Raw genomic sequence first — 24,182 nt, 5'->3', positions numbered from 1 at the left:
GTAATCAATTATAAACGGATTTTGTGGTATTGAATATTTATGTATGTTTTGATAAGAGCGGGAACCACGAGATACATATCTAACCAAATCAGCAGGCCTAGTAGACTTTCAATAACCAACAGGCGCAGACGTTGTATTGTTTCGATTTATAAACCTTTCACAGTAAGCTAGCAAGACTAGCTATTAGCTGTCATATTACTAAGACAAAGAAAGTCACCACATCGTCGATATATTATATACAATTCTTTCCGAAACCAAACACAGGGGGTTTGTTCACCACACATCGCACAGGCCACCAGGGAATGTCCCTTTCACTTCCGTAATACACAAAAGTGGTGACACAGAAACGGTCCGAAACACACAGAGAGTGTGTCATGGAGAGGGGTAGGAAAGAAAAATAAATAAATAGGAATTAAATTGACCAACTCCGATCTTAACGAAAATTGCGTTAAAAAAAATAAAGTATTTAGGTTCGAGCGGTGGCAAGGCGATAGGTCTACGCCTGGTGGAGAGTCAGACAAAGAAGTCGACGGCACGTAAAGGTAAAACAAAAAAAAAAAATCAATAATTTAATAAAGACGGGAAAACTCAGCCGCACATGGCAAGAACAAAAACCAACTTTTCCGGGCATTCCCTAAACGGGACGCAACCAAATGCGTTCGAACACGCTCTCTGCATCACCGCCAGGCCGCTACGCCATGACGAAATAAACCCAACAACTGAACAGTGCTAACAAACAGTTAGTAAGAAAACATTGAAAAAAAAAGAACGTTCGGACAAAACCGCACCCGAGAAACAAAGTTCAGCGGGGCGAAGAAACACACACGAGTCGATCCCACGACACTGAAGTCTGGCAGGATGACGGCGTCCAGATGATGCTCGAATCTGTTCCTCCCTCTATTACGCACATCCACGACGGCTGTGCGGAACAGTGGCTGTGCGAAACAAAATGAAGAATAGATTCGAGCAGCGATGCGCGAGAAGGTAACCGAGACTATGCCTCAAGCTTCATATCGGGAGAGGAGCTTTCGAGGTAGTTTCTGCAGTTACTCAAACTTTCTCTTTCCCCTTCCCTTTTTCAAAAGAACACGTCAGCCGGCGCTAACTTTTCATCTCGGGAGAAGCCCACTCTTCACAAACGGTTATAGTTGACAAGGAGGCTGACTTCGACCCAACTAGTCTCCGGGCAGAATACAAACACAAGTATATTTATTAGACATGAGGAAGATACATAGAAAGGGGGGACGGACAACGAAGACTTCCAACTAGCAACAACATTTATTGACCCGAAGTTTGCATATATAGGTGAAGGAGGGGAGGGTGAAAGACGCTACACTGGAAAGTGGGAAAGCGATGGGAGAGAGTGTAGAGCCAGGGAAATGAGGGACGATCCCGTGGGGTAGACATCTAATCGCTCGGAGCCGCTGAAACGAGGGACGTCAGCTCTGGCCCCAGGAAGTTTATCTCCCTCCTGGATAAGCCTATAGACGGGGATCCGAAGTTGCTGTGACTGTAGTGCATGGCGAAGGCCTCCATGATCTCTCGTCCGTATCTTGAGGCGTGACCTCCAATCCCGGTGGTCGAGGGAAGGTCGGCCGAACAGGGTTCGCTGCACTCAGAGATGTGTTTGGCAATCGGGTGGTAACAAATCTCCGAAGTGTCGGAAGCGGCTTTCTTGATCTCGTTTGCATGTTCAATCACCCGATCGTTTAGGCATCGGCCCGTCTGTCCGATGTATTTAGCACCGCAGGACATGGGAACCGAATACACGCACTCTTTGCAGCAGGTTACATAATTGGTCTGGTGCTTTTTCTGGCACGGGGGCGTTACCAACGTTTTCTGGCACGTTACCAACACGCTCGTTTTAATGTCAGTCTCCGGGCTTTGCTGTTTCCAAAAGAGATAACCCTTTATAAGGACAGAACGAGCGGGTTGGTGGGGATAATTAAACTTAAACAGTCCCTTCTCGTTTTCTTCCTCAAGTTTAATAGATAACCCTTCAGTGCTATCGGATCTCCCCGGAGAGAGAGAGAGAGAGCACGGCCGTTCCAAGGTAAGGATAGGGCGCTCGAAGCTAGGGCAAACAGGTGGTATCGTTTCACGCATGCACGGATGGCTGGTTTCAAATTTCCCCACATCCCTAACGAAACCGGCCCATCTTCGTGTGTGCGTCTGCGGGATTTCTGTCCCGTGCCGCCGGTTTTAGCGCGCACGCGGCGTTGTTTTGGCTGGCAGAACAGTTGTTGACCGTCGATATTGTAAGGCCGTGGTGTCCTCATCCTTTCAGGCAACGATTCCTTTGCTTTCCCTTGTGCAATACTCTGACTGACTATTCCTGGGTGGCTCTCACTGTTCGCCGCGTAAACGACACAATCGTACCATTTCACTCCTCGTGACACAGGGTGCGCTGCTCGCTTTACTGTCACGGGCCGTCCTATCTAACACAACGAGCGCGAAAGGTCGTGGTCATCTGCTGGCTCCGAAAGGGCAGGACGTTCATGCAGGCCAATGAGGGCCCCGAATCAATACGACGACGTCTGCCGACTCCTACACGTTAAAAGTTTACGACACCTGCTGGTCTGTTAAGAAGTGTTGCTTTCTCTTTTTGGAACTCCTCCGATGTAGCTTGCCGCCTATAATAAAATTTAAATAATCAATAAATATAAGAGGGTGAAAATACTGTATTTCATTTTTTATGTGGGAACGTCGAAAAAAAGAAAAAAACCATTTCCAAGCTTGTGAAGACGCGCAATTCGCAAGTCAATTTCGAGCCGTAAAAACACGTTTTTGTACGATATTGATGCTTAAATATAAAACATACAAACAAAATATACACTTTCTCGACTTGATTTTCGCGTAGAAAACTATCACATCTACATTTTAACAAAAAATAAAAAAATAAAAAATGTTTTTTTTTAGAAAATGAATTTTAAAAATGGTACTTTTTGGTTTTCACATAACATTAACGTAAACTTACCGCAAAGAATATTTTATACAGCCGAGTCATTTTATAATACATATAAAGAACGTATTTTGGGCTCTCCATCGACATAAAAAGTATCGATGCAACCCAAGTAGATCGCGAGTTATTAATTCAAATCAAATCAAACTCGAAATCACCTTGGTATAATACGACTTTAAAAAGGCTGTCTAATAAGAAAAAGCGCTTGTTTCGAGCAGCTAAATCATCAATGTCTCCCGATCGCTGGGCCGCGTACCATTCGGCAGCTGAAGTATACAAATTGGCCGTCGATGAAACTAAATATAACTTCTTCAGCATAAAATTACCCTCAATGCTCACTAACAATCCAAAACAGTTTTGAAACTTAGTCAACCCTGCCGACAAACATTTAATACAGCTAAAAAATTCAGGCGGAGAGGTGATTTCTGGTGAAGATTGCGCTATGACTTTCAGCGAAAGTTTCATCAGTGTCTTTAGTGATTTCTTAGGTGCCAACCATCCCGTACTACCATCTTCTGATTTTTTGCCCATGTTACCAGTTGTGTTTGATCCACCCGGTATTGTTAAAATTATTGAAAACCTCAAGCTGTCGTCGGCATCAGGTGTCGACGAGATAAACGCGAAATTTCTAAAAAATACCAAAATGTACTCCTCAATCATCTTGTCATCTTTGTTTCAACAATCACTTGATCATGGCGTCTTACCCGAGGACTGGAAGGTAGGGAAGGTTGTTCCAATTTACAAAGCTGGTGACCGTTTCTCCCCTTTCAATTACAGGCCAATATCTCTTACTAGCGTACCCTGCAAAATCATGGAGCACATAATTTCTTCACAGCTCTCGCGTTTCCTGGAGTGCAACTCCTTCTTCAGCCCTTTTCAACATGGATTCCGCAAATCTTTCTCGTGCGATACTCAGCTTTTAGTTTTCACCCACAACCTCCACTCGGCTCTGGACCGTGGATCTCAGACTGACTGCATCTTTCTGGACTTTGCAAAGGCTTTCGATAAGGTAACACATAAACTACTACTATACAAGCTTAGCCTACTCAGTATTGATCCATATATCTTATCTTGGTTAGAGTGTTTCCTCACTAACAGATCGCAATTTGTAACTGTCAATAACAAAAACTCGTCATCGTCCCTCGTTAAGTCCGGTGTACCACAGGGTTCTGTCCTAGGCCCCCTCTTATTCTTAGTATATATAAATGACCTACCTACTAGCATTTCCTCCTCCATAAGCGTATTTGCGGATGATTGCGTTGTTTACCGTGAAATTACTAATGACTCTGACGTACACATAATTTAATCTGATATAAATGCAATTTCTTCCTGGTGTGATGCTTGGCACATGAAACTAAACACTATGAAGTGTAAGACAATGAGGATTTCTCGCAAAGCAGCACTCTGTCCTAACTACTTCCTATCAAATAACATCCTTGAAAACGTATCAACTTACAAATATCTAGGTGTTCATATCTCTCCTGACCTATCATGGAAAACTCACACCGAATATATCGTTAATAACAGTAACCGCATGCTTGGATATTTAAGACGTAACTTTTCTCTAGCTCCATCATCATTAAAATTACTACTTTATAAAACACTGGTGCGACCAAAACTTGAATATGCATGCTCGGTCTGGGATCCCGGTACAGAAAGCCTCATATCAGCGCTTGAAGCCATCCAAAACCGGTCAGCACGTTTTATATTATCAAACTACCATCGTACATCAAGCGTCACATCCATGAAAGCTAGTCTCTCACTGCCCCCTCTTTCCACTCGTCGCACTATCTCCCGTCTCTGTTTATTCCATAAAATTTACTATGCCAATTCACTCTTGAAAGAACAACTAATCAGTGCTCCCATCTACGTATCCTCTCGCCTCGATCACTGCTGCAAAGTTGGTATACCCACTTCCATTTCAAATTCTTTTTTCAAATCTTTCATCCCAAAAACATCTCGTGATTGGAACGGCCTTCCCTCACCCATTGCGTCCATTGGCGATTTTGTCCTCTTTAAAGAAGCTTTAACAAGTTACTATTCATGATCTGTGCCGGACTAACCATTTTCAGCGTTTTTTTTACTTCCGTTGCCCACCCCCTCTGTAATGCTTCGGCCTTGAGGGTATAATAAATAAATAAATAAATAAATTGTCAAAGTTCGTCAACAATTGACCGAGGGGGCGTTTTTGACATTTTTACAGAAAAAAAAGCAAAACGGCTAAAATTTTTTTACGGTATTGGAGCCTTTTAAATGTGTCTACAGAGTGCTTGAAAAAAGATAATATAATGTGGACTGAAAATCCACAGCGGGAGATCAAGCGAAACATCGGACCCACGACGGGTGTGAAAAACACTGCTTTTCGCCGCGGCCTCTTTAAAAATTCATAAGTCGAGAACAACAAATCCAACGAACTTGCGGTTTATGGCGACTGCGTTTTTAGAAACGGCGCCATAACATACATTTTTTTCATCGAAATTAAAAATTCGACCCTTTTTGCCTGCACGATTTGAGATGAAACCACCTATATATATATATATATATATATATATATATATATATATATGAACGAATATGTGCAGCTGAATGAACCGTACTTAATCCAATGAATCAACGAATCAAAGTTTCCAGGAACCCGCCGAAAGCCAAAAATTGGCGGAGCCAGGATTTGAACTCTGGGCCTCCCAATGTCCGGTCGGGTGTGCTCCACTCCACTTTTTTTTTTTTTTTTCTTTATTGCCGGATTTTTTTACATTGTCAAATAGGCAGGCATATCGCTCAAACCATAGGAAGCAGGGCAAGGCTAAATTAAACCAGTCCGAAGTGACTGGCGTCGGAGGCTAAAATTGTTTCATGGACAAAAGCGCCTCAATGCGCGGAAGCCACTCAGGCTCGCACTTCTGTGCTCTGTTGACTTCAACTAACAAAGATACACTTTCACGAAAATATTCCCGCGCCTCCCGTACATTATTGTCAGCGTTGTGTACAGCCATTCGGGACTTCCAAATACTGTGCAGACCCAACAGCATAACCAGGTCAAAGGGAAAACCTTCCTCGTTTTTAACCGATAGATAACGAATTCCATGCGCATCCAGGGGGAGGTCCTTCTTCAGGGTACGTTGGAGGACGTCCCAGAAGAAGACCCCATCCCAGCACTCAAGAAACACGTGTTCGACCGTCTCTGGCTTCTTGCATAAAAAGCAGTGATCCCCCCACGGTACAAAAAGTCCCCTCTCGTTTAGCCATGTCTTGACCGGCAGTGTACCTGAATGTAATGTAAAGAATTAAGTCTTGGTGCCTGCGGGCACCACCATACGCTTAACGCGCTTCAAGACATCTTGCCCGGGGCCTGCAGAGTATAAGGCTCTGTATAGAGGTACAGGAAACACAGTATCGCACACAGCCTTATACAATCTTTTCCGAGGAACCTCACTCAAATACTCAACTGAAAAACGAGATAACAGAAATTTACACGAGGCAACGACTTCCTTTAAATATCCATGAATACCACCCGACATCGATGACGTGGAAACAATCAACTCAGGCAACCTGCTTGCAACTCTCACTTGACAAACGGTGCGCAAAAAGGAGTCACTTATGTCCCGAAAATACATGAACCGATTAACAACCTGACGTAAAAACAAATGCGTCAAACTAAGCCCCCCATTGCGTACGCGCCGGAAAAGATTCGTCCTACTCGATCGCTCCCACGTGGAACCCCAAATAAACACTGCAAATACCCGGTGCAATTTCTGCACATTTACCCGCGAACAATGCAAAACTTGTAGAACGTACCACAGTTTGCTGACAAAAAACAAATTGCAAACTGTGGCCCGTGCAAAAATAGACAGATCATACCTCCGACTTTTTTCCACTCTTTCGCGAAGCTCCACCACCTGGCGTCGCCAATAGGGTTCGCTGTCGCGATAATTTTCTAGAGTCACTCCCAAATATTTTACGGGGGTGGTCACCCACTGCATGTTGGCAAACGAACAAGGAGCAGAGCTCCACTCTCCATGCCAAAATCCCAGGCACTTGGCCCAGTTAACAGAGCTGCCACTGACTTCGCAATAACGTTTAAGCGTGTGAACGACTTGAACAATACTCTCGCGGTTGGAACAAAACACTGCAATATCATCAGCATACGCTAACACTTTAACTTCGGTCGCATGAAGCTGAAAACCACTGATAGTTCTATTTTTAAAAATACTAATGCAAAGAGATTCTATGTAAATGCAAAAAAAGAAGTGGTGACAAAGGACACCCTTGGCGGACGGATCGATTCACTTTTATACGTTTTCCAACCGACTTGTTCACCATAAGTCTCGTCGAGCAACCGTTGTACGCCATGCTGACACCTTCACGGATAACAGCGCCGACGTTTACATGATCGGGAATGGTTAAAAGCAGGTCGTGAGGCACGCGATCAAAAGCCTTTTCCAAATCTACCTGGAGCATCGCAACGCAAGTACGCATTGCGTCGCAACACTCCAGAACACTGCGTGCTTTGTGGATGTTGGTGCAAATAGTCCTTCCTTTAATGCCGCAAGTTTGATGGGGACCCACTATTTCCGATATTACAGATTGCAATCTCCTTGCTAAGATCTTCATTAAAATTTTGTAGTCGACATTAGTCAGACTGATCGGCCGATACACTGTGACGTGCTGCAACTTAACTGCGTCATCTGTTTTGGGAATTAACACTGTGTGCGACGACATAAAAGATGGACGCAACATATTCAAATCATATGCTTCATTGAATACCTTGGCTAGGACTGCGGCAATCTCGTGCTTCTGAGTCTTATAAAAAACTGCACTTAGGCCGTCTGGGCCAGGCGACTTTCCCGGGTTTAGGACTTCTATTGCAAAGACCACTTCCTCTACGCTGATGGTCGATTCTAGTAATTCTTTCGTTTCGTCATCTATGCGCGGCATGAAACCCAAAAATTCATCTTTAAAAAGCTGGACATCTACTGGACAGGACGCAAATAATCTACTGTAATACTCGAAAAATGCGAGTTCGATTTCTTCCTTATCGGTCGTAAGTGATCCGTTCCTCTCTACCCCCGTTATCTCGTTACGCCGAGCATATCTTTTCTCGAGGCTCAGCGCACGCTTAGTTGGCGCTTCGCCTGTTGACCATCTTTCGGCTCTGGCTCTAACAATCGCCCCACAGTATCGTTCCCGATCTAGAATCTCGAGTTTGTCTTTCACACCAGAAATATCGTCTTTGTATGCCCCAGGCATTTTAGTCTCTTCCTTTAGCAGTATCCGCAAATTATTACGCAATAACATTGCATTGCTCCTTTCAGTGCTTTTAAGTACGCCTGCCCGCTCTAACGCTTTCATTTTTATTTCCTGCTTAAAAAGCTCCCATCTCACACCATACCCAAATTTTTGTTTCTGGCTCTCCAGTGTTTCAACCGCGGCCTGCACTTCGGCAGTGAAAACGTCATCCTCCAACAGTTTCGCGTTCAATTTCCATAATTCCCAGCTGAAGACTTTCCTGGCTTGGGATTTACTACGCATACAAAAGGAAACTAGACAGTGATCACTAAAGGAAACAGGGTGCACGCGATATTCAAAACATAATGGTATCAAATCTAAAGAAACGTACGCTCTATCTAGACGGGCGTGACTCGACCCTTGGAAATGGGTGTACTGGATTTCGCGGCCATTCCTCAAACATTCCCCGACGTCATCAAAGCCGGACTCGTTGATTAACCTCAGAAGGCTCTCGGTGCTTAAATCGCGATAGGGCGTTGAGCTGGACTTGTCCCCAGCAGAGCAGACGCAATTGAAATCGCCAAGAAAAATAATGAGGCGATCACTTTTACAATACTGATGCATGAAATCAAAAAACTCCCGCCGCTCGTCAACCCTATTGGAGGGGTACACACAAATGACCCTCCAATCATACGATGAAAGAGAAAAATCACATACAACAAAGCGCCCTGAATCACACGTCGTCACCGCCTCGACTGTTGCACCCAAACTCTGGCGCACTAACAACAAACAGCCCGCCGACGACCCAACCGCGTGACTAACACACACTTCGTAACGCGCCGAAAAAGGTCTAACCATGAAGTTGGTCTGGTCCTCACTCTCGACCTTGGTCTCCTGCACAGCGATGATGTCGAGGTCCTGTTCGACTGCTAGACGGCAGAGTTGCCTCTGCCTCCTGCGATCTGAGAGGCCTCGGACATTAAGGGTCGCTACTCGGACAGGACTTTGTAAGGAGACCATGGGTTAGTGAGGACCAACCCGCCTACACTGCCGTTCACTGCGACAGTTTGTCGCGTGGTCCTCCTTGGTCTGCGCCGGACCGCTGGTGGCCATCCACTCCGCTCCCGCCCGACACCATTCTCCACCTGCGCTCGAGCTGACGCAGCCGAAGTTCCTGACCAGTCGTGTCCGTGACGTGTTCGAGCCTACGCTTCGCAGAGCCCCGCTCGACGTCCATCTCTGGCGTGATGGAGACCTCGTCTGGCGATGTCAAAGCACCAGCTGCCCCGCCGGCGCTCCCTGTTGGAGGTACCGTCGAGCGCTCGACTGCAGGTGGATCTGCATGAGCCGTAGTCGACGGCTTGTCCGGCAGCACGGTGTTGTTTACTTCGGGGGAGGTGCCGGAAGCGTCGTCGCTCTTGGCTTGTTCGAACCTGGGTTTTCACGGGCGCGGCCGCTCTCTCCGCCTCTTCCTCGTCCATCATGTCGTCGACGTGGTCTTCGTTGACTCCTCGTCCCACGGCTCGGGCGTAGGAGCGGACACAGTCGTCACGCTCGTGGCCATAGGCGCGGCACTCGGAGCACCTGGGAGCCCGGCAGTCTCGACGTATATGCCCCCTCCTACGGCACCTGAGGCATACTGGGGCCCTCCCAGGCACGACGACCAATACCAAGCCGCCTCCTAAGCGCAGCTGATGGGGGAGGCGGTCAAGGTTGACACCCTCCCGGAGTACCAGCCGCACTATCCGGGTGGTAGACTCGGCTCCCTCGAAGCCCGGCACCTTCCAGCGATCGGACGCGACGTCCTTCACCTCGCCGTACTCCGAGAAAGCCTTGCGAATGGTGTCGTTCGACACGTCGAACGCCACCCAGTGCAGCTTGATGCGCACCTCTTGCCTGGAGGGGTCCACGACGATGCAGGTGCGTCCTTTGACAGCGAGCCGCCCTGCGTTCACCAGCTTGAGCTTGGCCGCGTCGGTCCTCAGGTCAAGCAGCCAGACATGGGACATCTGGTACGCCCCAATTCCGGCTACCTCCCTGAGGACCCCCAGTTCGTCGAGCGGTTGCCGGAAATCCTCAATCCTGTATGGCCTCCCGGCCATGTCGCAGTGAAGGACGACCGCTTTCTTCATTGAATCACCTGATGGAAGCTGGGGCAACAAAAACCTGTACTCACTTGAGCCGGGAAAAACAGTATCACCGCGGCCGGCGAGGGCCGTTATCGCCGCTCCTTCGGAGCTCATGATTTCACCTCCAGTGCGCTCGTGCGTTCGAAAATGGAATGACTACACCACTCCACCTTGGCTTTCTGGCGTTTCCTACCTGTCTTATTAATGCACAAGAAACGAAATGTATCGAATCGGAGGTGTTCTGGAAACACACGCCGCCGCGTGGAACGCGGTACGACGCTTAGTGTCACGCGGTACGTGCTCGTTTGTGCTCCAGAAATCCTCCCACTGTTTGTCTCGCCCCGTGTACATGTAGTATTCTTTGTTTATGAGCTTTTAGAGACACGGTATCATCATCATCTGCGAGAATCAAGAGCCACGTTATTAGGGAGTTTTAGAATAACGTACGCAATTTTAGCGCACGCTAGCGCTAAATTTAGCGCTTGTATTAGCGCACGCGACGCAGGAGAGTTTTAGAATAGCGTTTCTCCGCCGCGACGCAAAAGCCCAAGCATCTCGCGCTTGCGACGCCACCAAGATACAGTCAAACTTTTATTTCACACACGAAATGATGAAACTTTAAAAGAAAACGAGTTTTTTGGTCCAGAGTAGCATTTTAATTTGTTTAAACATGAGAACACGACGCGAGCGGTTGACCGGTCGTCTCCGCTTGCGTCGCCTCGGCAAGAGAAGTCTCGTGTACTGACCTTCGCACATCGTTCCTTCGCCGTGAAATGTTCGCGCGTCGCAAGCATCAAGTTGCCGGTGATTACTGCCAAACCGAGTACAATGTCGTCCTGTATTGAAAATTGCAGTCGCGAGGATGCCGCCGACGTCGCACTCACGACGCCGCCAAAGCAGCCGCTGACATAATCCTGGAAGCCGCCATTTTTTTTTAACTGTACTCGTCTTGGCTTTAGCCAACTTCTCATCACGAATCCTCCTTGGAGAAGCGCAAAGACTCTTTGCGTACGCACGCTATTTTCGAGAAATAGCGCGCGCTAAAATTGCGCACGCAAAGCGCAAAACCTGGTTTGCGTTCGGAGCATGCGCAGTGGCGACGACGCTATTCTTTGCGTACGCAAAGCTTTAGCGTGCGCTATTCTAAAACTCCCTATTGAGTATACAACACGGGCACTTCACACCATCATACGTGGTCTCCGAGGAGGATATGAACGATTGGAGGATATGAACGGTTGGAGAATCATGAGCTCCTCAGGAGCGTCGATAACGGCCCTCGCCGGCCGCGGTTCATCTGTTTCTTCGGCTAACTCGGATTATCGCATTGCTCTGCCTCCTCTGCCATCAGGAGCCATTGTGCGCAACTCTGTGCTGCTGCACGGTGACGTAAGTGCTCGTCCATACAAGATAGGCGATTTCAGGGCCGAGATGGAACGTCTTGGTGTGATTGGGCACATCGAGGCGCTCGGCGCCTACCAAATGAATCATCTCTGGATGGTGACCTTCAAGACGGAGGAAGCCAAGCTGCGCCTGGTCACCGCCAAGGAACTGGAGGTAAAGGGCAAGCGTTGCATCGTCGTGGACCCGGAGAACGCAGACGTCCGCATGAAACTGCATTGGCTCCCCTTCCACGCGTCAGACGAAAACGTCAGGAGGGCCCTAGAGCCCTTTGGGAAGGTTCAGGACCTGACGCGTGAAAAATGGAAGGCGGAAGGATTCATCGGCGTCCAGTCGACGACCAGACTGGTGCGGCTAAGCCTAAAGGAGGGCGTCACTTTAGAACGCATTCCGCACCAGTTGAGGATTGCTGGTGGCAACGTTCTGGTCGTGATTCCGGGACGTGATCCATTATGTCTACGCTGCAAAGGTACGGGACACATTCGACGAGAGTGTCGTGTACCGCGATGCGACGAATGCCATCGCTTTGGACATGAACGAGACAACTGCGTCCGTACCTACGCTACAGTGACGCAGGAAGTGGTGGCGGATGGAGATGGTGTCCTCAACATGGACGAGGAAGAGGCAGAGGAGGCCGCAAGGGACGTCGAAACTGAGGTTTCCGCCACAGTCGGTGCGAAAGAGGCCCCGGTCGATGTACTGAAAGAAGTGCACCCTCCACAGTTGCAGCCCGAGGGGGACGCCATGAAATTCGACCATGCGCAAGCGTCGAGCAGCAGCCCTGTCATATCGAGCGACGTCCAGATGTCTATATCAAAAGACGTAGAGGCCATCCAAGCTCTGGAATCAAAAGACACGAACCAGGTCAGTTTGAGCGACGACAACTCCGACCTTAGCGACGCCAGTGAAACGTGCACCATGCGGCCAGGGGAAGCATCAGCACGCTCTGAGTTCAAGTGGCACAAGAACACCACACGGAAGGAGCGCTTTAACCCGAAGCCGCGAATCCCGACGGAAGAGCGACGTCGGCCGGCCCGTCCGTAGGTCACTTCTTTTTTTTGTTTTTCTCTCTGCTCACTACTCATCTCTTGAAAGTGTCCTCGTCGCATGACTTTACCAGCACCCCCTTTTCCACAATATGCGACCCCTCAAGTTTGCAACCCTCAATTGTGTAAGTCTTCTGGCGAGAAGAAGAAAGCAATGGGTGCTGGACACGATTCTGCACGAGCGGGTTGATGTCGCTTTTTTGCAAGAGACCAAGATTGCCACAGACGGTCAAGTGGAGGAGTTGACGCGCTTTTTTGATCGTCACTTCGTCATCTTCCTGTCGAGGGCATTTGGACAGAGCGGAGGAACGGCGATAATGATTCGCAAGAAGAAAAACATCGCAATCTGCCCCGATTGGGAGGGAGACAGAAACGGACGGGTGTGCGCTGTAGAAATGCTGCACCGCGGACAGCTTCACAGGCTTGTATCTGCGTATGCACCTAATGACGCGACTGAGCGACGGGACTTTTTCAAAAATCTTCGCCAGTATCTCGACACACCTTGTCGAACGATCCTCGCTGGTGATTTTAATTGTGTGCTGGCCGAGAGGGATTGCTTAAAGCGGCTGAAGGCGGACGTCAGCCGGCTGGAACTGCGAAAGCTGCTCCGCGACTTCGACCTGGTGGATGCTAAGGACAACGAGAAAACAGCCGACCCAACGTACACACATTGGCAAGGAAATTGCCATGCTCGACTGGATCGTATTTACCTCTCGGGAGAATTTTCAGCAATGACGCCTGTGTTAGAAGCCCTACCCTTGGCGTTCTCGGACCACGCTCTGGTCACAGTAACGCTGGGCAGACCCGTGCCGCGAACCCGAAAGTCCTCTTGGTGGAGTGGCTGGAAGCTAAACGAAAGCCTCATCGAAGACGAACAACTGCGCACGCAGATAAAGGAGCTTCTCGAGGGCAAAACGGGAGGTGCGCCCATGAACGCGGTAACCTGGGAGGAGCTGAAAGAGGACGTCAAGCTCAAAGCGTTCCGGCACAGCCAGGAAAAAGCGGCGCGCGAAAGGGCGGAAAAGCGCCGCTTAATGAAGACCCTGGAAATCCTCATCGCAGAGGAAAATCGTTCCCCGGGACTCTTCAGTCAAGATATCCGCGATTGCAAAGGCAATATTCTGGAGCTTCTCGAGAAGGAGTACCGCGGTGCCATGGTCCGAAGCAGAACGCTGTTCCTCGAGAGAGATGAAGAGCCGAGCAAAATATTCAAGACGAAGGAACGCCAGCACGCTTCACGCAACAAGATCGGGAAGCTCCAAATAGGCGACGTCGAGGTTACCCGGCAAGAAGAAATCGAAGATGCGTTTTTGCAGGCCTACACCGACCTGTTCCCGAGAGTGGAGGACGACGGCGTTCTCCAAACGACTGGAGTGGCGCTGCCCAAGATATCCCCAAAGGTCCGAAAACAAATGAACCGGAAAATAACGGGAAGCCATCAAGGAATTAGCTCCGCGCAAATCGCCAGGAGTGGACGGGCTCGGTAGCCAGTTCTACAAGACGTTCTCAGCCCAGCTGTGTCCTATCCTACGAGACGTGTACGCCGACGTACTGAAGCGAGGACTGCTGCCACCATCCATGCGACAGGCGGTAACGGTGCTCATCTAGAAGAAAAACTCAAAGGGTACCCCGAAGGTCGACCATTTCCGGCCCATCAGTCTGCTAACAAGCGACTATAAAATCCTAGCCAAGATTCTGGCAAAGCGGCTGGAGTGGGGTCTACGGGACGTCGTCGGAGAGCATCAGGCCTACGGCATCAAGAGACGGACCATCAGCACCAACCTGCACGCGATGCGAATCGTGTGCGAGGCAGCGCAGGTGTTGAAGCTTCCAGTGGCAGTGCTTCAGGTAGATCTGAGCAAAGCCTTCGACCGGGTTCGCCATTCGTTCCTCTTCCGGCTCATGGAGGAGTGTGGGATCGGGGTGCGACTGCTACGATATGTGCAGCTGTGCTACCGTGACATCACGACGCGGCTCCTGGTCAACGGCAACAGGACGGTTCCCATTGCAGTTACCCGATCTGTGCGACAAGGCTGCCCGATGTCGCCTATTCTGTTCGCATTGTACCTGGAACCGTTGTGCAGGGCCATTATCGGTGACGCGAGCATTCGCGGGCTGTCCCTAGCGTCGGGTACGCTTAAAGTGCTCGCCTACGCAGATGACGTCACGGTGTTGTGCTCGTCAAGGATGCAAGTGCGCGCTGTAACCCAACACATCGCAGACTTCTGCAGTGTCTCGGGTGCGCCGATGAACACAGACAAATCTGTCGGAGCCTGGCTTGGAGACTGGGACTTGAAACCGGAGCAGTTCCTTAGTGTCACCTGGACGACGAGCGTTTCGAATTACCTAGGGCTCAGTTTGATCGCAGAGAAACTGAGTGGCCGATGCGGTGGTTTGGATATTAATCGCCTCAGAAGTAAGGTGCTTGACTGGCATGCTAGGGAACTCTCTTTGTTCAATCGCGCATTTATTTAAATTGTAACTCTGTTTTTTTTTCCGACCGTTTGGTACGCGGCACAAGTGTTGCCGTGCTCCCAAAGTGACGTGGCGAAGGTGCATCGATTTTTCGCAACGTTTATCTGGGACTCGTGTTTTGAACGTATGAGGCGTGACAACCTATTTGTAAGCCAGAAGAAAGGAGGGTTGGGCCTTGTAAACGTAGAACTTAAGCTGAAAGTACAGCGTTTCCTATTTTTCCGCGACCAAGGCAATCCTCTCGTGATTTCTGCGTTTAAGGAGCTGGGAGGAAGCGTTTTGGGGCTGCGGCTCAAGGGGGGCACTGGGGACTTCCGAGCACGTGCTCTGAAGTTTTACCAGGAAACAGCAGCGGCGAAGGAATTTTTCCGAGCCCGCTTTTCCGACGAGTACCTGGGACACAGTTGATTTGCTCATACCGCCCCCACTCTATCGCAGCTTTCCGGGAAGTGTGGATAAATCGGATGTATTTCGTCGCTTACGTAGATACCCTGTCAGAACGACAGTCAAGAATTTTTTCCTACGCTTCCATTTCGAAGTACTGCCGGTCAAGACGTGGCTGGTTAAAAAAGGTTTCTTTGAACCGTGGTCAACAAATTGTGCGTTGTGTCCGTTTCCCGAAACACTTGAACATGTGTTATTGTACTGTACGAATGCGGAGCTTTTTTGGGCAGAGCTTCGAGCAGTGCTGCAGATAGATCTTTACGTAGAGTGGAAGAGCGCGAAATTTCTGCTTTTCGGCGACAGTGCACAGAGTAGGGCATGGGAGCTGCTGGCACTCCTCGGTCTATATGCGCTGTGGCGTAACGACGGATCACTTGGAGGTCCGAGAGGGATCCAAGCCCGCCTGGCAACACTTCTGCGACGGCTTTTTGTACGTGAGCAGCCTTCTTGAGGCGACGGAACAACAAGGGCTTGAATGTTGGTCGCTATTTGGAACGCGTATGCATAACCGCGCTCTAAAGGCTCAGTGGTAAACAAGGATTCCCGGGCCACTGCGCGAGTGGCTGCATGGGGTGCATGTGACGCTATGATTGAGCGAGATACATTTTGAATTTGTGTGTGAATCACGGTCCTCGCCTGTCAAACAGTGCTCACTGACATGATAAGTGTATGGCAACCTATGTGACGCTACAGAGAAATGATTGAGCGAGATAAATTTTGAATTTGTGTGTGAATCACGGTCCTCGCCTGTCAAACAGTGCTCACTGACATGATAAGTGTATGGCAACCAATGTGATCATTTTAAAACTTTGTAAATACACATACTTTTAATAAAAATAATAAAAAAAAAAGGTGGAGTGGTGTAGTGGTTAGCACACCCGACCGGACATTGGGAGGCCCATAGTTCAAATCCTGGCTCCGCCAATTTTTGGCTTTCGGCGGGTTCCTGGAAACTTTGATTCGTTGATTCATTGGATTAAGTACGGTTCATTCATCTGCACATATTCGTTCATATCCTCCTCGGAGACCACGTATGATGGTGTGAAGTGCCCGTGTTGTATATATATATATATATATATATATATATATATATATATATATATATATATATATATATATATATATATATGTTCGCATTTTTTTGTTGCAAAAACATGTAGGAATGCCAACCGGCATGGTGCAGCGACGTCAAGCCGTGTATAGCACCAAACCGGCCGAACTTACGTCTACTTGCTTTTCGAGCTACGCGACGCCCCGTCACAGGTCTTGTCAACCCATCTATTAATACTAAATGTTTTCTTTTTTATTTTTTTTTTTTTATTTTAGAGCGCAGCTCTTAGGCGCCCGTTTCCGGTTTGAGGAGCGTCGGCGTAACCCCAAGGTCACGTGACCCCCAAGTTCACGTGACCTCCAGAGGTCACGTGACCCGCAAGGTCACGTGACTCCCCCCATGAGGTCTTGTGACCCCCCCCCCCCCGCGAGGTCACGTGACCCCTCCCCCCGAGGTCAGGTGACCCCCCCGAAGCATATTCAAGAATGAGGGGAGGAGGAGGAGGAGGAGGAGGAGGTGACTACCCTCCCCTCAGTACCCTTCCCTCCTCCTCCTCAAGAGCTGCGCTCCGATTCGGCGTTACAGGGAGTTGTAAACGGCTTTCACTTTTTTTTTATCGTCACGCTTTCTTGCGACCATAACAAAATGCCTCATCACCGATACCGCACGCCTGGCGAGGTGGCGCGTACGGGCCTGTCAGATGACTCGTCTTTTTATTTGTCCAGCAGGTAAATGCCAACCGCGAATATTTGCGAACCGCCGTGAATCAAAATCATGACGAGAATTTCATTGCTGGGCATTGCCCTCCGACGTAGGATGGCCACTGTGATTCCGGCGCTCCACATACGCTTGGTTTCGGGTTACGTTGAAATGAATGGCAATATTTCGACAATTATTATCTCAAACCTGAAACCACGTGCGCTTTTCGGGATTTTTAGCAATTGGACTGGTCTTACACAACTACTGCCTCTGAATTCACCATATAAACCACTGTCCTAAAAACTGTAATTAAAGAATTAATTAGTTTGTTTTTTTATTAGTCGTCTGGGTAGTTCCATTTTTTCCGGGGTGTAATGTCCGCCTCGCCGTACAACTTATCTGTGAAAACGCCATCCGCGCTGCTCTCAGAATTTGTTTTCAAAACATCCTGTTACACTTAAAAAGAAACACCCTGTAGTGCCAGCTATCTTTCTATATACAGGGTGTCACAAAAGAAAATTTACACGGTTTTTTTTACCGCAAAAATAAACTAGGCATCGCCGAACGCTCATTCTCCGCCCAAAGGTAGCGATAGAGGTCACAACCAGATGCCAAAGTTTCAGCCCGATCCGTTAACTTAATCTAAAGTTATAAGTGATTTTCTGGAAATTTCAATGGGGAAATTGCGGCCGACGGAGTTTTCGAACACATGGGGCTCTATGGCACCAGAAACCGAAAACGGGCAAAAATGATGGGCTACATTTTCCCCATTGAAATTTTCAGAAAATCACTTATAACTTCTGGTTAAGTTATCGGATCGGGCTGAAACTTTGGCATCTGGTTGTGACCCCTAGTTCTACCATTGGGTGGAGAATGAGCGTTCGGCGATGCCTAGTTTATTTTTGCGGTGAAAAAGACCGTGTAAATTTTCTTTTGTGACACCCTGTAGTTCGAGCTATCTTTCTATATAGTGGCAGTTATCTTTCTAGTTCTCTGAGCATGCGTCTTTTATGTTTTAACCACCTCGACACGCAGCCAGCGGTGTTGTAGGTCTTTTCTATCTTTCTCTAATCTTTCCTTTATGCTCAGCTGACACTATATATAGCCTCTTAAATTGTAGGTTATTTATTTTTGCTGTTCTTTTTCTTTGTTTAGAGGACCTACAATCCTGTTATCTTAGAAAGGTAGAGTGCACCGCACCTCCCCTGTGCACCTCCTTTTCCTCTTTATTTGCAACATATCGATTGAATGTTCGCAATCATGGTAACAAGCTGCTCACAAAGTAACTAAATTGGTACAAAAAATAAATACATTCAAAGCTGAACTTGCTAAATAAATAGAAAAGTAAAATGTTACAGGCAGTGTCTTTCGCAACCATGAGTGGAATAGTGATGGTACGGAGTTATCTGACCGCAGAAGTGGCTTACCTGCGCTTATTTTTTAGGCCAGACACTTTGGACGGAGGTGATAGCTCTGAACAATGATATCACAAAGTGATTACACACTTTCTTCTCCTGGCTGTGCTTTTGTTACACAACCAGGTCCCTTTAAGAGACTGTACCTTGGACGAACCGGCCGTAGATTCTGTTCGTACAAAACAACATCCCCCAGCAGACTGATCATGGCGCCTACGCTGGGTTACACTCACGCCAGAGGACTGGCTCAGTACATCCGCAACTTGCTCGTGTACAAGGGCATTCCCTTCGAGGACAAGCAGTACAAGACCGGCCCGGCTCCCGACTTTGACCGCTCCGACTGGACCAACGTGAAGTTCACGCTGGGGCTCAAGTTCCCCAATCTGCCGTACTTCATCGACGGCGACGTCAAGATGACCCAGAGCGTCGCCATCATACGGCACTTGGGTAGAAAGTACGACCTCGCAGCCAGGTGAGTAGGTGAATGACCGTTTAAAACGCATGCACCGGCGAGTAAAGCATTTGCAGACCCGTCCTGCGACGCATGTCTTTGTCTCTTTAAATTGTCGCACAGGTTTAGTTCTACTTGTTAACAATGCGTCATGTTACCGAATTTCGCCTGAGGAAAAATGAATAATGTGCCTTTAGGAGGTACTTGCCACGGCATTAGGAGAACAGCGCAATAAGGTGATTTTCAGATGGTAACACTGGTTGACTGGTCATGGCGGTTGAACTGGACATACTGGTTGACTGGTCATGATGGTTGAACTGGTCATGGTGGTTGAACTCGTCACACTGGCTCGGAAAAAAATATTTTCATTTGTTCACGCCACCACTGCCGCTTCGGATATCTTCATTATACACAAATGTAGACACAATGCGCCACTACAACATCAGCTGAACATACATTGAGCGCATACAGATACACGGCATATACAAACATCAATACAACAGCACACTAACCCGATCACTACTACCGAGATCTGCAATTCCGTCTTTCATACTAGTCGTTTTGAACGTACAGAATTTCTCGGTGACCACCTAAGCAATAAAAAATATTCCCAGCATGTTGATTTTTTTCCAGCAATGTCATACCTCTGAGAGTATTTTAAACGGCTCAGGGGATGAATCTCTTTGTAAAAAGTAAACGCTCGATCATATCGTACTTATTTGAAAGCCAATAAATCAAAGTGAGAAAGCCAATGAATAAGGGGAGAAAGTCGGGTCAAACTAGTAACCAGTTGTACCAGGTAGGCCAATCTGGTGACCCGTTTGGTCAATCTGGTTACCAGTTGGACCAGTTCGGCCAGTCTGGTGACCAGTTTGGCCAATCCGCTGACCAGTACAGCCGATCTGGTGACCAGTTCAGCCAATCAGGTGACCAGTTCGGCCAATCTGATGACCAGTTAGGCCAATACGGTGACCAGTCAGGCCAATCTGGTGACCAGTTAGAAGGCAATCTGGTGACCAGTTAAATCATTATGGTTACCAGTTAGACCAGTCTGGCTACCAGTTGCATCAGTTTGATTTCCTGTTAGACCAGTATGAACAGTCCAAATACCAGTCTCAGCCAGATAGATTGTCAAACTGGTCTTTCCAATAGGGAGGCATTCCCATTATAGCTAGTCCTCTGATGCTACAGCGCTCAGGTCTGAGGAAATCTGTCCTATGCTTGGTTCGCACGGGCTAATACCACAAATTCTACCCTTCAAGAAGCTATGTTAGTATTGAAAAACAAAAAAAACAAATACAACATATTTCATTAAAATCAGTCTTGCGGTCAGTGTTGTAATATGTTGGGCATCTTGGGAGGAAAATAAGGCGGGATTTTCAAACCGCGGGGTGTTCCAAAAGTGTGCAATCATAGAATTTCTTATAGGGCATGCTTGAGACGGCCACGGATATCCAGCTGACGGCGACATTCCATTAACAAACGCTTGATGATCGATCATTCTAGTGAAAAGCGTGCCTGACACAACCTTACACAGCCTTGGGTGACTGGTTGTGTTTGAGAATGTGGACGGTTAACCTTCTTAGACACTTCTAGTTGGCTTCTATCATTAACCAGCGGAATGACCTCGATGTGTCGCTCCATAGTAAGAGCCATCTTATCGACTTGGAAAGAGAAGAAACTGGATGAGTTCACCATGATTTCAGACTTTCTGGAACACTCGCAAGACATTTTACGGGTAATAACTAAATGTCTGTACAGAACAGTTCACATGTCGAGGCAATGTTGTGCAGCGTATTTGAGAAAAACAGCAGCAAGAAACAGCAGCAGCAAGACAGAAATGATAAAAAAAATTTATATTTTCACGAGTAACGTTGCGCTATGGTACGCCACACTCAAAATATGAGGCTCGCCGCTGTTGTACGTAGCAGCCAAGTGCAATACCGTAATAATTATACTGTAAAAAAGGGGGGTCTGGTACTAGAAACAAAAATATAAAAAAAATTAAAGACGCTTACAAATCTCTGTAACGCGAAATTAGAGTGCAGCTCTTGAGGAGGAGGGGAGTGTATGGAGGGGGCGGTATATTCCTCCTCCTCCTTTCCCCTCCTCTTCCTCCTCCTCCAACTCTGTACCTCCCCCTCCCTCTCCTCCTCCTCCTCCGCCTCCGCACATGACGTCCATTTTCCCGCCAGATCTAACGGAGAAACTGAATTCGTCCATAGTTGACGTGACACCAAGTCATGCGACGTCATTTCCCCCGCTAAATATAGCGGGGGAACTCAATTGGTGTTGAGATCGCGTGATGTCAATCTTCCCGCTAAATCTAGGGGAAAAACTGACTTTGTTCATAGGTGTCGTGACACCAAGTCATGGGACGTCATTTTCCCCGCTAAATTTAGCGGAGAATTAAGTTGGTGTTGAGGTCACGTGACGTCAATTTTCCCGCTAATTCTAGCGCGGTTACACCGACTCCGACGCCACCCAACCCGGAAACGGGGGCCTAAGAGCTGAGCTCTAAAATATATTGTGCCCATCATTAATCTGCGCAATTTCCCAGAACGGAAGAAGAAGCCATGGAGCTGGATCAACTGGAGCAACAGGCCAAGGACCTGCTGTGGGGACTGGCCATGACTGCGATGAATCCAGCCTTCGAAACAGCGCGCGCAAGATACGAGAAAAACCTGGGGAACCTGCTCAAACCCTGGGCAGAGCACCTTCGGGAGCGCCGCTGGGTCATGGGTGACAGACTCACCTACGTCGACTTCATAGTCCACGAGGCCCTGGACTGGAACCGCGCGTTCAAGCCGGAGGCTTTCGAGGAATATCCCGAGTTGGTGGAGTACCTCCAGAGGTTCCGGGCACTGCCCAACATGGAGGAGTACTTGACGTCGGAAGCCTACAGGGCGATGCCACTGCTCGGTCCCATGGCCAAGTGGGGAGGCAAACCCTTCTGAAACGGCGCGTGTGCTGTCTTCGTTCGCGGTGAATAAAAATGAATCAAATATTCCTATTAAAGCAATCAGATTAATTTTTTTCTCGGTTTTCAATTTGACTAAAATAAAAAAATAAAAAATTAACACTGTTTTGTTAATGGCCCACTGACAACCCCAGCCTCGATATATACATATATGACCGGTTTCATTTGGATTCAGGCAATAAGGGGCAGTCGTATTTTTTGTTTTGTTTCAAATTTTTATATTTCGTGGCGCATGTTGAAAGAATAACAATCCTTTTTATTTCAATGTCCTGACATGTTTAGTTTCTGAGAAAACAAATCTCAAAGAAGCGGGAAAGAACGACTAGGTTTTGACGATTGTCGTGTGTGGCGTTTTTGAATCACTCTCAATGTCAAAGTATTCAAAAAAGAGCGTCGATATTTGTTTTAGTATGATATATATGCAAGTAGGTAAGACGACATTCTAACTACTATGTATTATTTGTCGCCTCCAATCTTTGTAAAAATTCCCATACATGCCTCCGCGAACAACTGTGACCTAAATTGCGGAATTTTGTTTTTTTCTTGAGTCGGACTATGTTTAGTATTGCTTTTAAAATAATACCAGATGTAGAACCTTTCATGGGATTCTAAGTTAAAGGCGGGGGCTCAAAATTTTCTTCAGCGTGGCAGAAGATTCCCCCTCTTTTCTTTTTTTCCTCCTCCTCTTTCCTCCTCCATTTTCCTCCTCGCTTTTTACGGCCTTCTCGCACGAGTGCTAATGGGCTTACCGGCCCCCCCGACAAAATCTCTGTAACCCTTCAAGGTTCTCTGCTTCAATCCCAAAAACCAGGGATTAGTTAGGCAGGCTCCATATGAGCTCGGAAGGGTTCGGGCTGGCTCGCTTTTCTTCTTTTTTTCTTTTTTTGCTCTTTTTCTGCAGTTCTAAAACACACTCAGATAGTCAACACCAACTAGCCCAACAACAAGTTCTTTTACATTCAGATACTTTCGCATGCGGCCACACACGCTACACCACCGCATATTTATCTCGAGTAAACGGAACTTGAACATCACAGCAGAAGGAAAAGAGATGGGTATTTTTATCCGAACTTTGAGCTCTACCCAGAGAGTTGAAAATTTGTCGTTCTAAAAACGGTTCTCTGAAGAGTGATTATATCACTATTGTGTTTTTTTTTTGTTTTTTTTTTTTTTGTACAAAGTATTAATCATGAGTAATTACAAGTCAAAGATATTGCAGTCAGAGGGACCCAGTCTGACCATTTCTGGGGCATAATATATAGGTTCATACTACAGGTGTTTTCTAGAGTGACGGCCGCCTCGTTGAAGCTACTAAGAAGAGTAAAAACAAACTTCCATAAAAACTGAAACGGTTTATGGTATATTTCATCTATCTTCAGCCTTTGAAAAAAATTTCTTCGTGGCCAAACGTGCATTTAGTTTCTGTCGACAAATGCAACTGAAAACTTGACACCCGACAAATATCTTGCGTATCAGCAAAGAGAACGGGAAACACGGAGATAGAACCGCAAAATCACAATTTCCTTCGCGTAAAATAGTGCAACTAGCAATATTATGCCACTAGCAATATTATGCCATTTATTAAAAGACAGCAGGTATTACGAAGTTTTCATTCTCTTCTGTTCGCATTTGTTCGCTGATGAAGAAACGGAATGCCCAGATAGCCTCTGCAGCCCTTACATAATTGTTTGGGGCTTTGTCAGGGTGGGCGAAGGCCATCTCCAAAAAAACCCAGGAGTTCGGAAGGTGTACTACCGCAAGTTTTGGGGCTGCTTAGATAATCTAGGCGTCTGGCGTTCCCCGCCTACTTAGAAAAGGAGTGGAACAGCGGTCAGCTCAACGTCGTCACCAAGCGGGAAATCATGCCGAAATGTGTCCCTGAACACGTGCGAGATCTTTACCCGAA

General features: G+C 47.5%; 2 protein-coding genes across 2 annotated transcripts; both read left to right on the top strand.

Moving 5' to 3' along the window:
* Window positions 1-11,631: 11,631 nt before the first annotated feature.
* On the top strand, window positions 11,632-12,759 carry LOC120843312 (the record flags this gene model as incomplete). The annotated part of the gene is made up of 1 exon (XM_040214634.1): window positions 11,632-12,759. A coding segment is annotated over one exon (1,128 nt), but the record flags the coding sequence as incomplete, so codon positions are not given.
* A 6,212-nt stretch (window positions 12,760-18,971) lies between these two features.
* Window positions 18,972-22,318, top strand: LOC8053705 (glutathione S-transferase). The gene is made up of 2 exons (XM_029970285.4): window positions 18,972-19,317; window positions 21,857-22,318. Exons 1-2 carry the CDS (start codon window positions 19,052-19,054, stop codon window positions 22,251-22,253), a joined length of 663 nt encoding a protein of 220 aa, XP_029826145.1. The 5' UTR covers window positions 18,972-19,051; the 3' UTR covers window positions 22,254-22,318.
* The last annotated feature ends 1,864 nt before the right edge of the window (window positions 22,319-24,182 follow it).

This window comes from Ixodes scapularis, unplaced genomic scaffold (genome assembly GCF_016920785.2).
Source record: "Ixodes scapularis isolate PalLabHiFi unplaced genomic scaffold, ASM1692078v2 PGA_scaffold1__304_contigs__length_218370807, whole genome shotgun sequence".
In the NCBI taxonomy this organism is placed as follows: Eukaryota; Metazoa; Arthropoda; class Arachnida; order Ixodida; family Ixodidae; genus Ixodes; species Ixodes scapularis.
The sequence above is the reverse complement of the archived record's forward strand: the minus strand, read 5'-3'. Positions and strand labels throughout refer to the sequence as shown.